The sequence below is a fragment of the Schistocerca gregaria genome, chromosome 1, assembly GCF_023897955.1.
Source record: "Schistocerca gregaria isolate iqSchGreg1 chromosome 1, iqSchGreg1.2, whole genome shotgun sequence".
NCBI lineage: Eukaryota > Metazoa > Arthropoda > Insecta > Orthoptera > Acrididae > Schistocerca > Schistocerca gregaria.
Window position 1 is genome coordinate 160,418,947 of NC_064920.1, and position 17,057 is coordinate 160,436,003.

Below are 17,057 nucleotides of genomic sequence, written 5' to 3' on the forward strand. Positions count from 1 at the left end.
AAGTAAGCGTTTCCGGACACATGTCCACATAACATATTTTCTTTCTTTGTGTGTGAGGAATGTTTCCTGAAAGTTTGGCTGCACCTTTTTGTAACACCCTGTATAAACTTGTCAATATAGAATTATCTGAAGTGTTTCATTTTTTCCCTTCAGGGTCATCACATTGTCATAAGGTGGCGGATTTCAAGAGCAATGTAGTTTTCAAGAACAAGACGAAACATTAATTTATTCAAAATTTCAGTATACCGAGATTCTCTCTATTATGTATTTCATTTTTGTAGGTATTGCATCTTTAGCTTACTTCAGATCTTATTACGCCAATCCCGAGGGAAGGTGTGATAAATTAGCGTTGGCACGTACCAAGCAATGGGATTTGCAGAAATTGTGCTGAAAGAAAAATCACCCTTCTGGCTGTTTTAAATTTTCTTGAGGAATACACTAGTGTGGTACAGATAAACGATGGGAAGGTGAATGGAGTATAACAGATGAATGAGTAAAATCTTGCTGTTAAAATTGACTAAACAGGACCACTACTCTAATGGATGAAATATATAACTGACAATAACTCTCCCTACAATGTACCTTGTACTTGTATGTACTACCACACCCAAGCACAGAGACAGTGGCAATCCCTTGCTATTCTATCACCTTACAAAATCAATGTACTACAAATACCATGTCGGTAACACAATTTTGAAATAATGTACAGAGCCTCAAAAGGATTGTGACTTGTTTTGACAGAATTAGTGATGCAAGAATATTTAAGGAAATAATTATAAATTTCAGTTCTACTGTGTGTCCTTGGTATACTTCTTCCCATTGTTTGTCCAGTAATTTGTCTCTGAAAATGATGGCTGCATGACCTTTTTCAATTCTATGAAGATTACTTTTCGCCTTTTCAGCCAAACCAAATAGACTAGGGTGATTTGTTGCTGAAATGTACAGAAAAACCCTATATTAATGGGGTTGTCTTATGACACAAGTAACACATCTGTAGAATTACCTTTCGATTTTTTAATTTCCTGTAGTTATATGAGAAGCTCATCTTTCTCATTTAACAGGTTACACATCTTCTGATGAAAAAGTCACAAGCATTTTGATTTTTTTACCATGTGTAGCTGCCCAATCTGCTATTTTCTGTTCCTCCACTCATTATTGCAGCTATTTATATAGTGCTTTAGCAACTGTCTCTAGGAGACATTTACCTTAAAAAGGGGGAATGGAAATATTGTAAATCACAGGGATTGAATAGACAATGCTCTGGCCACCCTGAATTTTTCATGCAGGTAACCTCTTACATGGAATATTCAGGGGTAGACCCTACCATGTGAGGGGTGATGCATTGTAACAACCCCTGTCCTGTTGAGTGGCTCTTGAAGCTCTATACTTAAATGTTTGACATAACACTTCATTCATATCTTGTTTCTTTCTGAAAGAGTGACACAATCTCTGCAGTAGTGTGTGAGAATTTTGAGGTATGTGCCTTATGGCATATTTTACTGTGTACATAAGGTTGCAGTCAGGACTGCTCCCCACCAACAGGGCATAAAGTCACATGGCCAAAGTGGTAAAGTACTGTCGGACAATTTAAGTCATTAGTCTTTTAGGGTGGCTAACTTTTCTTATGCTCCGTTTCTACCATTTAGCTGGTATCAAGTAAGTGGGGGAAGTAATGTTGTTCTTGCTTGGTGTTTCAAATTTATTAGTTGTACAGCAAAGGGCTTTGTCATAGTGCTTGAAATGTTACTATATAAGAAAAGCAACAGTAAAACACATTTAGAAAAAAAAAATCTTTATTTTCATTATGAAGCACAGCATATATATAAGCTCAAGTTTTCCAAAACTTATACCCAATGAAAGACATTATTCCTCTCCAACAGTACGCATAACAATTTTAGTGTCATAATCTCATTTTCCTTTTACAATTCTAACACGTAAAATCAGAATTTTCTCCTATATGATCGTGTACAATGTACATACAGAAAAGAGTTCACAAAATATCATTTACGCAGTTTTTGCAACTGTGGTGCCGAAATCTTAACTTTTCCTGGTATATTTCTGGACAGGTCTTCATCCTTAACACTTTTTATTAAATCCTTCTCTCTTGCAGTTGTGGTATGATCTTTGAGAAACACATTGAGCGCAGTTTTGGCAGCCTTTCCTCTCTTTCCTGTTCCTGGTGTTATTTTTACTTTGAACCTGCAAATATAGTTAAGACTATAAATAAAACAGTGTGATTTTACTGACCAGTTTTTCATTTTATCTGTCTCACTGTAATGCATAAAGTATGGAAAATTACACAAGGCACTGAAAATATTGTTGGGGTACAAGCCCAAGCTCTACTGGAACTACATAACAAAATATCCTGAGGACTTATCTTTTTCTAGACTTGCTCAGATGGCTATTCTGAGAAGAAAATTCACTGTGCATTTCAATTCAAAAGTATCAAACATTGTAGGCATTTACATAACATGGAAAACTCAACTAGAATAGCCTTCCTGCTTTGTACTTCGTGTGTGTGTGTGTGTGTGTGTGTGTGTGTGTGTGTGTGAGCGCGCGTGCATGTGTTTTCCCTTCAAGAAATGCAGAATGAAATGTGTCTCCTGTTACCAAATTGTGTAAAAGACAATCTTGGACTAAGGGGGGCCACTAGTATAAGACACTTTGTTGGAATGGAGAATCATGAACTATCCAAACATGTTACATATTTTAAGAAGAATGATATGAACAAAGACAACACACCAGACTAGATCAGCGAGGGGGGAAAAAACAACCTGCTTTTGCCAACCGTTAGATACAGAGTAGAGTATGAATTCTTTAGAGATCAAGATCCTTTAGCATTCATTAAAGAAGCAGTTGAAATACATGTAGAGAACAAAATAATCAACAGGGATACACAGTACCAGTATTGGCAGCGTTATGACAACAAGTTGCTTAACAGCAGCCACAGCCACGTTCATAGTACTTGTTTTTAACAATGTAACGTGTCTCGCCAATGTAAACTCTGCTATTCTCGCAAGGCCTCTTATGTATCACAAGTTGAGCCTTTATATTTCCAAATTTTCAACACTTATGCATTAGAAAAAAGGAATAAGAAACAAAGCAAGTACATCTGTTGAAGAGTGAAAAAAGCTACTCTTAAACTTTGGACCCAGAGAGACAAAAAGTTCAATAAGCAGTAACACAGAAAGGGTGAAGAAATTTTAAAATTTATGCTCCCTGTGTTGTGTATGAATGAATAAACATGTCATGTTATGGTGTTATTCTTGTACTGATTAATGTTATAAAAGATGTTATTCTGCAAACCCATGTTTTTATTATGTATTGTATACATTTGTCTCCGTTTGTATTTTTGTTTCTTCTGTTTCAGGCATTCGTTGGACTGAGGGTACTGTTGGAGGCACAGCAGCCAATGCTATGACTTCAGTGGTGGCACAACAGTGTGTCCTCATTGCCACCCACAGCTTCACGGAATACACTAGATAGAAGATTCTGTGAACTCAAATTAATAAAGGAGAAGAAGAGAACATCAATCTTGAATTTGTGATTAGTCAGTCTTCAGTTTTTCAAAAAAATGTCTTACTACAGTCTCCTATGAAACATCATTCATTGTGTGCCCACAGCTGGCAATAAATTTTGGCAATGCTAACTTCAAGTCTATTGATTTCAGTAAATGGGATAAGCAACTACTTTGCTGAGTACTACGGGTCAAGAACTGTATGAGAGTACTGTACGACCAAGCATGGTCAAAGTCACCGTAGTTTAAACACACAAATGATCTGTACTAAACAGTTGAGGCCTCTCACCATTTAAGTCATCTATATATTAAAGTTCCTTAACTCTGGAAACAGAGACTGGCTCCAACACGCTTTTCGCTCACACTACCTTCTCAAACTTAAACCACATTAATCACTCCCCTCTTTGTTTCCCCACGCTATTTTTCTGTTTCATATCTAGCCCCTACTTTTTATGCAGGGTGAAAGGTACAGGTTCAATTGTGTTTCTTTAAGTTACAAGCCTGTAGTACTGTTCTGTTTTGGTAACTTATAAGAAGTTCTCCTCTATTGAAAATATTTTTAATTTTAATTTTTTATTTTAGTTTTGATAAAATGCTTAATAGATACTGACTTGTAGTTAAGTAGTGTAGTGTACGGCGCTACAACAGGTACTGCAAATAGTAGTTCATCTTCTGGAAGGGGGCAACCAGTGAGAGAATCCAACATGTCCACTTCAGCTGCTGCCGTCACTTCCACTTCTTCCGCTGCACCTCCACCTCCACCATCAGATTCATCCCCACCATGCTCCTGATTGCTAGGCTTTGGTGCCGGGCGTGGCCGACTCTTCTGTTCGGCTTGCTGCCGTTCAGCAGAAGCTACAACTCCGTTAGTGCCTTTACTTTTCTGATTCTTTCCTTTAGCATCCTTTGCAGATTTTTTACCCTTTTTGCTGTCCTTTGGAGAGCCCGCTGACTGAAAAACATATTAAGAGAATTTATGTGCAGAATGTGTGTAAAAGATACATCACTGTAAATCACTAATGTAATTCTGGAAGTAGGATAATACATACTTGCAAAATTTCCATGCGTAGCTTTCTTTCTTCTTCGTCCTGATCCTTATACTTTTCTTTAATTTTCTTCAGTTTTGCTCTCTGTCCTCGTTTCAACTGTTGCTGAGACTTGCTACCAGATTTTGAGTCAGAATCTTCAGCAACTACACAATAATGATAATTACTTCAACATTACATGGATCAAATGCAACTAACTTGTGACAAAAATTACAGAGATTAATGATAACTATTAATACTACACTTGTACATAATAATACTACTTTATTTTCATAGGGATGAGTCATACCGTCTTAGTAGTAGTACATAAGAAAGAACAGTTGCATTTTTTAGTTTTTGGTTTACCTTCATTTTTCTGTTGTGTTGGTTTCTGCTTTCTGTTTTGATGCCTGCTAGCCATTTTCTGATCATCTGTATCATTTACCCCATTCTGAGGTTTATTTACTACATGAAGATTCAATCTGAAATAGTGATTAAAGTAATTAAAGTCAACTTTGCTGATAACTATGACACTTTCATTGTGTTAATCCCTTTTGCTTGCCTGTTAAGACTGTGCTCAATTTTGAGTTCCACATCAGGAAACATTGGTTGCCCCTCTGCATTATCTTCCTCATTTGGTGCATCACTATCATTCATATCTCCTTGGGCTGCTTCAACAGCTTCCATCTCTTTTGTGCTTTCATCAGCCTGTAGGTCTTCTGCATCTTCATTGTTTTCCTGGGAAACTGCTTCATCATGTTTCTCATGAGACTTGTCACCATCTCCTACAATAACACACAACATGCAGAAATCACAAAGAAAAAAGACCACTAAAATCTTGATGGAAAAAATTCAACTTATGGAGTGGAGAACAGATACGCTTCCATCAATAGCACAAAAGAGAGGGAGAGGGATTCCGACTTTCAGAACTAGGGAGTCCTTCATTTGACTAAAGACAGGAGAGAGTTGGAGGGGAGAAAACAAGGATAACCAAGAATGTTCTGAAGATGCAAAGTCATATTTCTGAGTGAAATGAATCCCACAAGATACCGCAGGGAACTTCTGTTAAGTCTGGAAGTAGGAAATGTGGTACTGACAGAAGTAAAGATGTGGCATGGGGACATGAACCATGCTCACATAGCTGTCAGTTGAGCAATTGCCTGCAAAAGACAAAGTTCCTGGGTTCAAGTTCTGGTCCAACACACAATTCTATTCTGCCAGGAAGTTTCAAATGAATACAATGTTAATGGATGAAAGATTAGGGTTTAATGCACCATCAACAATGAAGACATTCGAGTATGAGCACATATTCAGATTAGGGAAGGCAGTTGCTGTTTCATAGGAAACATCCTGGCACTAGCTTTAGGTGATCTAGGTAAACCTAAATCTAGATGGCCAGACAGGGCTTTGGACCCCACTCCTATTGAACACAAGTATAGTGTAATGTGGAGGGGGGGAAAAACACTGAGCTTGATAGCAAGTGATAATCTATAGAGGAGTGTCACTAAATCATACAATGGAAAATCCAGGAAGGAATGTAACAATATTACGAAAAGGAAGGTTGCTACACATCACGTAGTGGAGATACTGAGTTACAGATTGGACAACAAAAAAACTGTCACAAATAAAGCTTTTGCCCATTAAGGCCTTCATTAACAATAGACAACACACACACACACACACACACACACACACACACATGACTGCAGTCGCAGGCAACTGAAACCAGTGGTGATTTCAGTTGCCTGAGACTGCAGGTGTGTGTGTGTGTGTGTGTGTGTGTGTGTGTGTGTGTGTGTGTGTGTGTCTTGTCTATTGTTGGCGAAGGCCTCATTGTAAAAGTATTTTCGTTGTGCCTATCTGCAACTCATCGTCACCAATATATGAAGAGCATCATTAAATACAGTGAGAGAGAGAAACTTATGAATACACCATTCATATTTCTATCATTTCATATGCAAAATTCTTGGGCCAGAAGGCCACAGAAAGCCCAGAGTGATATCCTATGGCTTTAAACAAGCTTTGTCATTGTCAGAAATATGTCCGTCAACAAACAGCTGCCATGTGATGTTTTGAATGCACATATGACCAGCACAGAAGAAATGCATAATTCTTTGAAAATCCGTGAAGTACTTCAATCAATACCTTCAAAATTTTCTCTATTGTATCATTTATTAATCCCACTAGTGTAAATAAAGTAATACATCCATAGATTGGTACATATTTTTAGTTCACATAATGTCATCATGTAGGTGCACATGAAATACATAACTACTGAGTGTATCTTTTCTGACAGAGTTATTATAACATCTCAGCCACACACAGGGCTTTTACTGATCCTCGAACTTGTTGATAATACACTATTCCAGTAGAGCACTTGCCCACAAAAGGCAAAGGTCCTGAGTTCAAGTCTCACTCCGGCACACAGTTTTAATTTGGCAGGAAGTTTTATATTAGCACACACTCTGCTGCAGGGTGAAAGTTAATTCTGGAAACATCCCCCAGGCTGTGGCTAAGCCATGTCACCACACTAACCTTCCTTCCAGGACTGCTAGTTCTGCAAGTTCCACAGGAGAGCTTTTGGGAAGATAAGAGACAAGGTACTGGCAGAAATAAAGCTGTGTACTTTGGTAGATCACTCCATGAAAGCGAAGGTCCTGAGTTCGAGTCTTGGCCCAGCACACAGTTTTAATCTGCCAGGAAGTTTCATATGAGTGCATATTCTACTGCAGAGTGAAAATTCATTATGGAAACCTCTGCCAGGCTCTGCCTAAGCCATGTCTCTGCACTATCCTTCCTTCCAGGAGTGCTAGTTTTGCAAGGTTTGCAGGAGAGCTTCTGTTTAGTCTGGCAGGTAGGAGATGAGATACTGGCAGAAACTTCATCCATGAATGAGCTCAAGGTATCCGAAATGAATGTGGGCACATGTTAAAGACCCCCACCTGTAGATCATGTGACCAGTCAAGACATACTACACCAAACAGTTGAACAATTTGAAGTCAGTCACATCAAACACACTAAAGCACAGATTTTAGGCACTTTTTTTTTTAATGATTTGAAGCCAGTCACAATAAAATGCAGGAAAGAAGGGGTTTCGGACTCATTTTTTGGAAATGAGAGGTCCAATTTCAAAAAAATCACCATCAAAGAAAACTAAAAATGCGAATCTGGTCAGAGAAGAGTATTTTGACAGCAGAATCCCCGTAAGTGGCTCAATGGCCCAGATCCTACCTCATTGATTAGAATGGCCAAGAAGAGAGAAGACGTACTCCATGGTGGTCAGCAACCTCCAGTAAGGAGACAGCACTAAGAAAGGGAGTAGTACAGGAAAATCAAATGCATGTTAGAGTGTTAACCCACTTTTAAATAAACTTCTGGCTTGTTGACTTTTCATTCAGTATCATGGATCATTTTTAGAACAGACATAAGTAGTCAATTTATATTACAGCAAATTATAATTTCATATGAATGTAAATACAAAGAGTGGTGGTTGTTTGATTTGGCCTTGATTTTTACAAAGAAAACTGCCACCACTTTCACATTTTATGTTAAATGATCTGAAAATTCAAATCAGCTGAGGGAGAATTGTATGTTTTGAAAGTTTGTTGGAAACCAGTGAATGGTTCTGCATATACTGTAGAAGACTATCAACTTGAACAGTTTGTATATTGTTTTAAATTGTTCAGTTTAAAATCCAACATAGATGACACGTCCCTTTGCATGCAGCTGCAATCTCTGTTAGCTCCATGATTAATATGGTTCATGATGAACACTTGTTTAAATAAACTAAAGACAGCAAAACAGCGTTTAGATCACTTCTGGACAAATGAAAACATGGGGAAAGGTATTTCATTTGTAAGTTACTGGAATAAACTGAAAGAACCAGAGGTTGTACAGAGTTTCAGGGAGAGCATAAGGGAACAATTGACAGGAATAGGGGAAAAAAATACAGTAGAAGAAGAATGGGTAGCTCTGAGGGATGTAGTAGTGAAGGCAGCAGAGGATAAAGTAGGTACAAAGACGAGGGCTGCTAGAAATCCTTGGGTAACAGAAGAAATATTGAATTTAATTGATGAAAGGAGAAAATATAAAAATGCAGTAAATGAAGCAGGCAAAAAGGAATACAAACGTCTCAAAAACGAGATCGACAGGAAGTGCAAAATGGCTAAACAGGGATGGCTAGAGGACAAATGTAAGGATGTAGAAGCTTATCTCACTAGGGGTAAGATAGATACTGCCTACAGGAAAATTAAAGAGACCTTTGGAGAGAAGAGAACCATGTGTATGAATATCAAGAGCTCAGATGGCAGCCCAGTTCTAAGCAAAGAAGGGAAGACAGAAAGGTGGAAGGAGTATATAGAAGGTTTATACAAGGGCAATGTACTTGAGGACAATATTATGGAAATGGAAGAGGATGTAGATGAAGATGAAATGGGAGATACGATACTGCGTGAAGAGTTTGACAGAGCACTGAAAGACCTGAGTCGAAACAAGGCCCCCGGAGTAGACAACATTCCATTAGAACTACTGACGGCCTTGGGACAACCAGTCCTGACAAAACTCTACCAGCTGGTGAGCAAGATGTATGAGACAGGCAAAATACCCTCAGACTTCAAGAAGAATATAATAATTCCAATGCCAAAGAAAGCAGGTGCTGACAGATGTGAAAATTACCGAACTATCAGTTTAATAAGCCACGGCTGCAAAATACTAACGCGAATTCTTTACAGACGAATGGAAAAACTGGTAGATGCAGACCTCGGGGAGGATCAGTTTGGATTCCGTCGAAATGTTGGAACACATGAGGCAATACTGACCTTACGACTTATCTTAGAAGAAAGATTAAGAAAAGGCAAACCTACGTTTCTAGCATTTGTAGACTTAGAGAAAGCTTTTGACAATGTTGACTGGAATACTCTTTTTCAAATTCTAAAGGTGGCAGGGGTAAAATACAGGGAGCGAAAGGCTATTTATAATTTGTACAGAAACCAGATGGCAGTCATAAGAGTCGAGGGGCATGAAAGGGAAGCAGTGGTTGGGAAAGGAGTGAGACAGGGTTGTAGCCTCTCCCCGATGTTATTCAATCTGTATATTGAGCAAGCAGTAAAGGAAACAAAAGAAAAATTTGGAGTAGGTATTAAAATTCATGGAGAGGAAGTAAAAACTCTGAGGTTCGCCGATGACATTGTAATTCTGTCAGAGACGGCAAAGGACTTGGAAGAGCAGTTGAACGGAATGGACAGTGTCTTGAAAGGAGGATATAAGATGAACATTAACAAAAGCAAAACGAGGATAATGGAATGTAGTCAAATTAAATCGGGTGATGCTGAGGGAATTAGATTAGGAAATGAGACACTTAAAGTAGTAAAGGAGTTTTGCTATTTAGGAAGTAAAATAACTGATGATGGTCGAAGTAGAGAGGATATAAAATGTAGACTGGCAATGGCAAGGAAAAGCGTTTCTGAAGAAGAGAAATTTGTTAACATCGAATATAGATTTATGTATCAGGAAGTCGTTTCTGAAAGTATTTGTTTGGAGTGTAGCCATGTATGGAAGTGAAACATGGACGATAACTAGTTTGGACAAGAAGAGAATAGAAGCTTTCGAAATGTGGTGCTACAGAAGAATATTGAAGATAAGGTGGGTAGAGCACGTAACTAATGAGGAGGTATTGAATAGGATTGGGGAGAAGAGAAGTTTGTGGCACAACTTGACTAGAAGAAGGGATCGGTTGGTAGGACATGTTTTGAGGCATCAAGGGATCACAAATTTAGCATTGGAGGGCAGCGTGGAGGGTAAAAATCGTAGAGGGAGACCGAAAGATGAGTACACAAAGCAGATTCAGAAGGATGTAGGTTGCAGTAGGTACTGGGAGATGAAGCAGCTTGCACAGGATAGAGTAGCATGGAGAGCTGCATCAAACCAGTCTCAGGACTGAAGACAACAACAACAACAACAACAACAACAACAAGTTACTGGATGCCTGCACATTACAACAATTGGATTAGCTTCTTGAGGAATTAATGAAATAGATGGCTACACAGGAGTGTATTTTAATGATGGGCCATTGATGCTTCCAACGTATTCTGCAAAACCCACAGGCCACGGCTGTGCATTAGCGGAGACATGACCTTCAGACTGTTACTTGCAGTTCTTGAAACCAGTAATCCCACCTCCCCAACTGGCACATATGAACAGGTTTCTGTGATATGCTATGTTCAGAGACTCCAAGAGCTTTCCCATTGTTCTCACCTGACAGAAGATTTTAACAGTGTCAATTATTGTGAAGTACTGTACTAATGACCATACTTAAAAATTTGTAAAATTGTACCAAAAAAGATCTTTTTTGTGGACACTGATCCATGAATATTAATGACAGTGAAATTTGGTTTCGCGTGATAGAGCGGATCAGGTTATGGTTGTGGAGGGGGCCGTACTCAGTTACTGTTAGTGTTAGTGGCACAAAACACACAAACTTTTATTTTCCTAAGAACCACTTAATTACACATTGCCTTAAAAGGATCAAATTAAAACAATATGCCTGAAGGCCTAGTTAAGAAAACTTGCAATACCTCCTGGGCTAAAGGCCCAAAACCACACCAAAAACAAGAACGGCTAAAGGCCTGAACACAAATTATAAAAAAAAATTGCTTTAAAGAATACATGTAGCTGAAGACCTTACTTAAAAAAAAAAAAAAAAAAAAAAAAAAAAAAAAAATTATTTCATGTAAATACTCGACTGAAGGCCACTCAAAAAACATTGAACAGCTCAGTGGTTTAGGGCCTGGATAACAAGAATTTCAGATGGAACAAACTTTCAAAATTTTAGTTATAAAACAAATCAATCTTCAAATTTTTAATTTAAGTTGGTTGAAGGCCTCGCACAGTACCTCAAACTAAAAGGATAATCACAATCTAAAAACAACAGAACAGTGGTGCTCAGAAGTGTTCCGAGGGTCGGCCTGTGGAAGTAGCTCTAGCGTAAGGTGGAGTGAGACAGGCAGCCAAGAGTAAAATTAAATAGTCGGATGGCAACTCGACCCAGGTACGACTGAAGAACCAACAATGGAAAGTATGAGCCAAGGATGAAGATAACAGCAGCACTACGTCTTCCAAATTGGCGTCTAAGAACAGCCTAGGCACAAAACCACCGTTAAGAAAAAAATGAAAAACAACTAAAAGGCTGTCAAACTGCACGCCGTGCTGGACAGCATTAACACAGTGAGGAAAAACACACTGCCAGAAAACTATGCTAATGACCAAGGCAGGTAACTGGGGCGTTAACGGCCACAAGGCAGAAAAAACCGCTGGTGCACTTCATTGGTAAGTAACAACCAATTTAATAGTTAAAGACCATACAGGAAGATGGCTGCAAAATTTGGCCGACTTCAACACACCATACATTGCTGCTAGCCGGAACATCCCAGGAAGCAACAACCGACAATGAACGAAGAGATGACACAGCAGTTGAGGTTTTATAACATGTTAACTGATCACTCAACTTCAGTGTCCAGATTCGGTGGGCAACGAACTTTGTAGCTCTCGCAGCTAGCGCCTCACAATCCGACCGCGCATGCATGCTGCCAGCAGTCGCGGCCTGACCTCGCACTGCAGAGACTTCCTCGCTGCTCTGTCACATCTGACCGACTGCCACACACAGAAATATAGTGGTCACTCTAAAGATGGTACCACACTACTAGTATCAATAAGTGCTGCTGCTGCCACTGATGGAGGCAAATCAGCAACTTGTTATGATAGTAACTCAGGGAGAAATAAGTAGTCAATCGATTGTGACAAAATATCAAAGAACAAACAGCATCAATGCGAGCCGGGCATGGCTCAGACAATAAAAAAAAAGAGCGCAACTAACAATAATGGCAGGGTACAAGAACTTCAAAAATCAAATGAAACAATGTGTCTTCCACACTAACAGGCACTGTACTGGCAAATGGTTGAATTATTCTCACATGGAGAATTTTATGTGGGATTAACCCTCAAGCGGGAGCACTGATGTATAAAGTGTACCAACCACAAACAACACTGTTATGTACTGTTCCACTTTTGTTTTACAACTGAAAGCCCATATCTACTCCTTTCCATTGCTTCAGCTAACACAATGATAAGTTATGTTGTCATATGTACAATTGAGCTGCAGTAATACAAAACAAACAGGGAGATTGGTGAGAAATATTTTGCAATGTGCAAGAAAATGACCAGATTCCAAACTAGCAGCACAATCCCACAATGACTAGTTGTCTACTAGATAATTAGATAATTAGTAGCATTGTGCAGGCATCTGATGCAACTACACTGTTTAATATTCCGAGAGGGTCATTACTGTGGGGTAACACTTGTACATGGCAACAGAGTGGTACAATGGAAGTTTATTTTATTTTTGTTTGAGTAAACAATGATTTAACTCAATAACATAAGTTCATTGTATCATTGTTTAATTAAACAATGAGTACACAACATTTTTGATGATACATGTTTACCTTGGTGACATAAAGGCTACAAGTGGTGTACAAAGTACACCACGCCCCTACTCGTGCTATAACAACGTGTATACGTGGACAAGCAAAAAGAATTCCCAGATATCCCGGTTAAAAACACACATTCAAATGTTCAAATGTGTGTGAAATCTTATGGGACTTAACTGCTAAGGTCATCAGTCCCTAAGCTTACACACTACTTAACCTAAATTATCCTAAGGACACACACACACACACACACACACACACACACACACACACACACACACACACACACACACACGCCCGAGGGAGGACTCGAAACTCCGCCGGAACCAGCTGCACAGTCCATGACTGCATCGCCCTTACACCACTCGGCTAATCCCGCGCGGCAAAAACACACGTTCTTCCGGGTGAAAATACACTTTTTCCGTGTTAAGTGACAGTATAATTTTTCTCGAAACTGTAAAACTTACAATACTTTGAACGGTATTGGTTTTATACACCGGCGTAGAATTTCTCGCCATTTATAAGTCGAAACTCAGAAAAAAAGGCCACGTACACTGCACATTTTGGTATTACGAAAGTGATGATGATGAGTCCCATACTTCTTTACAGAGCGTAGGGGAGCGACGCGGGAGACCCGCGCCGCCTTACTAGGCAAGGTCCTAGTGGAGGTGGTTTGCCATTGCCTTCCTCCGACTGTAATGGGGATGAATGTTGATGATGATGATGATGATGATGATGATGATGATGATGATGATGACGACGACACAACAACACCCAGTCATCTGGAGGCAGGAAAAATCCATGACCCTGCCCGGAATCGAACCTGGGACCCCGTGCTCGGGAACGCTACCGCGAGACCATAAGCTGCGAAATTATTACGAAAGTATACATTCGAATTCCACCAAACACCGCATGCTACTTTCCGAAGCATTGAAAGCGAGATTGCGATGCGATTTTATAAGCCAGTCATAGCTCATGTCACGCGATCTCGCCAGCCGATACAGCGGACATTCAAAGCTTAAGACACGTGATGTAGTCAGCTTATAGCATTATTACTGACAAGTGGCACATACTCGCAAATAGGAAAAGTTAATGGTGTAAATTAATACACATGGTGTTGCAACAAGAAAAGCAGGGCTTTCACATATAATAATGGTCTTGATGATTAATAAGCTGCAAGAGAAGCTAAACTTTCAAGTACCATGTTGATCTTTCTTGCGAGTGTTACACTTTAAGATACGTCACACAAACGTGCCAGTAAAATTTTTAATACCGACATGAATGTCTGATCGTCTGGGCTCAAATATTTTACTAAATGGTCATCATCAAATAGTTGATTTTTTTATTACAGTCAAAGGCTCTGTGATGTAAGAAATTCATCACACATTTCTGCACTTAGTTCATCTTGCGTAAAAGGAAATTTACTTTGAAAGTAATGCTTTTTAATCAATAATTCGCAATATTTTCCCGCGACCTGTTAGAAAGAGGTTTGTTTCAGCAGTTGCCAGAGAGCGCCAGATAACAGGCTTCACCGTGCTTGCGCAGCTACTATGACGCAGGAAGCCCATATGTTCGTACGTGTAAAACATTAAAAGATCTTATATTATGTCATAAAAGAAACAAGACATCAGAGGAATTTCGTGAACCATACTAAAATGCCTAATTCGGCTTAAAGTGCACCTTCGTATGTCCAGATTTGGTTGTAAATTTTCTTGGAGCACGAGTACTGTATTATCTCATTTTTTGTTCTTTATTATGGCATAATGCGATACGTGCTAGAACATAAAAGCATGCTCTTTTGAAATGCAGCGAAAAGTTGAAACTAGCCAATAGTGTAAAATTAAACACTTCGTTTCAAATAAATTGACTGCATCAGCGGAAAAGATAAATAAAACCATATTTCTTTAGTAAACAGACAAAAATAACTTCATTGTTCAGCAAGGCGATTAATGCTTGACTAAAATTGCTGCCCGGGACAGATACCCCAGTTTGCTCCCAGTGGATATGGCAGCTTGCGCACACCAGTAAAATTTTTCCGGGTCACATCTTGCTTATACAGCTAACAGTCACACTTTTGTGGCCAGAAGCAGGAGTATGCACATGTGCGACTCAACTGCGCATGTGTATGGGCCCGCTCGCAACTGCACACACGAATCTAACGTAAACAGTTGGGACGTCATGCCCACTGGAGGCAATTTCTTGTTATGAAGCATTGCACAGTCTTCCTAAAGCCTTTGACACATTTTGCTACTGGCAGATGCATATATGAGCACTGTGTTTTGTTGCGTACATGGCGCATTTCCTTCACATCTTAGGTTTTATTTTAGTTTTTTCTCTCGTTCATGTTTTATTGGTGCAGTATTATTCTGCAGTAGCGGGATGCAGTAATATCCTTTGTTAGAGCGTTATTTCTTACCAGTCAAAATTACCAAAATTTAACTGAAAACCAAAACAAAAAAAATATCCTGGACTACTAAAATATTCCCAGGTTTTTCCCGTTTTTCTGCCGGATGAAAAAATTCCTGGATTTTCCCGGATCTCTCAGTTGTCCCGAGTCATATACACCCTGTATAAAAACTGGCATGACCACCTAAGATTTAGATAGGGAACTGAGAAGTCTCATCGTCTCTGTACCTTCAGCAAGAAATGCACCACCACATCATTCCCAAATTGTGTTAGAAATGTTTAAGGAACAGTCCTTGGATGTGATAAAAAGGTAAATTTGTCATCAACTGAAAGGTTGGTTTAAACACCACAGTGCTTTACTAGGCACGTATTTTAGAAGGTGGCATACCCTTTCCTTCGTTCAAGTTCTGAACTGATTTACCCAGCCCGTTATAAGTGAACCTATGGTTTAATGTGGACTCTAAACCGCAGGGCAACTCAGCATTTTTTACCTCAACAAATACTGCCAGACAAAAAAAAGTAAAAATAGAAACACTATCAGAGTGACCAGGGATCGAACCTGAGACCTCTGCATCTGTAGTTTGGTATTTTATGTTGAGCCGCACAAAGGACATGGTAGAGCTTGTCATATAACAGGACACCTTCCCAACACATTTGGTATCTTATGGAATTCATTTGACAATGTACTGTGGTTGTCATCAGGGTGGGAGGAGGTCCTGTACATTGCTTTGTGTATGTCTCTATTCAATTGCTCATGAATACTTAACAAAAACACACAAAAGCTGGTACTAGGACTTGCATTTCAAGGAAACTACAAAGAAGTGAGCAACCAGAAAAGATATGGAAAGAGGGCACAGTTGTTAAGTAGAGCTAGTTCATCAGAATCTCAAATCAAGTACAGTGTATGGAAGTAACTTTTGAAATAAAGAATGTTCAACATATAAATAGTACATTATGGACTATAAAAAAAGTTATTTATTTTCTTTAAAGAGGGTAGCAATAAGAGTTAAAACAGTCACAGGCAAAATTATAGTCAAGTAACTGAAAACTGATAGAATATCTATAAAGGGAAAGAAACGAATTAATGGAATAAATATGTAAAGAAAGGAGGTAGAAGAATATAAAAAAAGAAAGAAAAGAGAAAATTATGTGGAAGCAGCAGCTTTAACTTTCACAAATAAGTACATCAGTTTTGAGAGGATAGAAATCCCACTCATACCTTCATCATCGCTATCAACCAGTTCTATCTCTTGGTCCTGCTCTGCTGAGATATCTGTTACTGCTGATATAGCATCGTCTTCAACATTTCGGACTTTCCTTTCATCTTTATGCCTATGAAAAGCAGTATATTTTATTAATTAACCTGATAAAATGAACATCACATGCATAAATCTTTATCTGAGATATCATTATCAAATAAAACTGTGCTGTTATGACAGATGCTGTTATTAAATAATAAAACATCATGCTAACTGCACAGCCATAAAACATATGTTAATTTATGAAAACTGATTTTTATACGTCTGAGACAAACTGCTGCTTCCATAAACAATGTTATTTTTAAGCTTGGCAAATGAATACACACAGACAGATTTGTCTACAGTTTCTATTATTTTCACATTGTATGAT

At 38.8% G+C, this 17,057-nt stretch overlaps 1 protein-coding gene across 1 annotated transcript in view; it reads right to left on the reverse strand.

The window, feature by feature from the left end:
* Nucleotides 1-1,781: 1,781 nt before the first annotated feature.
* The window catches only part of LOC126335442 (ribosome quality control complex subunit NEMF), a 63,960-nt gene continuing 48,684 nt past the window's right edge, over nt 1,782-17,057 (reverse strand). Inside the window, exons 12-17 of the mRNA XM_049998729.1 lie at nt 16,648-16,760; nt 5,105-5,327; nt 4,909-5,024; nt 4,567-4,709; nt 4,129-4,469; nt 1,782-2,199 (exon numbers count right to left, since the gene is read on the reverse strand). Coding sequence (XP_049854686.1) covers nt 2,001-2,199; nt 4,129-4,469; nt 4,567-4,709; nt 4,909-5,024; nt 5,105-5,327; nt 16,648-16,760 — 1,135 coding nt within the window. The 3' untranslated portion in view covers nt 1,782-2,000. The remainder of the gene's footprint in view (nt 2,200-4,128; nt 4,470-4,566; nt 4,710-4,908; nt 5,025-5,104; nt 5,328-16,647; nt 16,761-17,057) is intronic.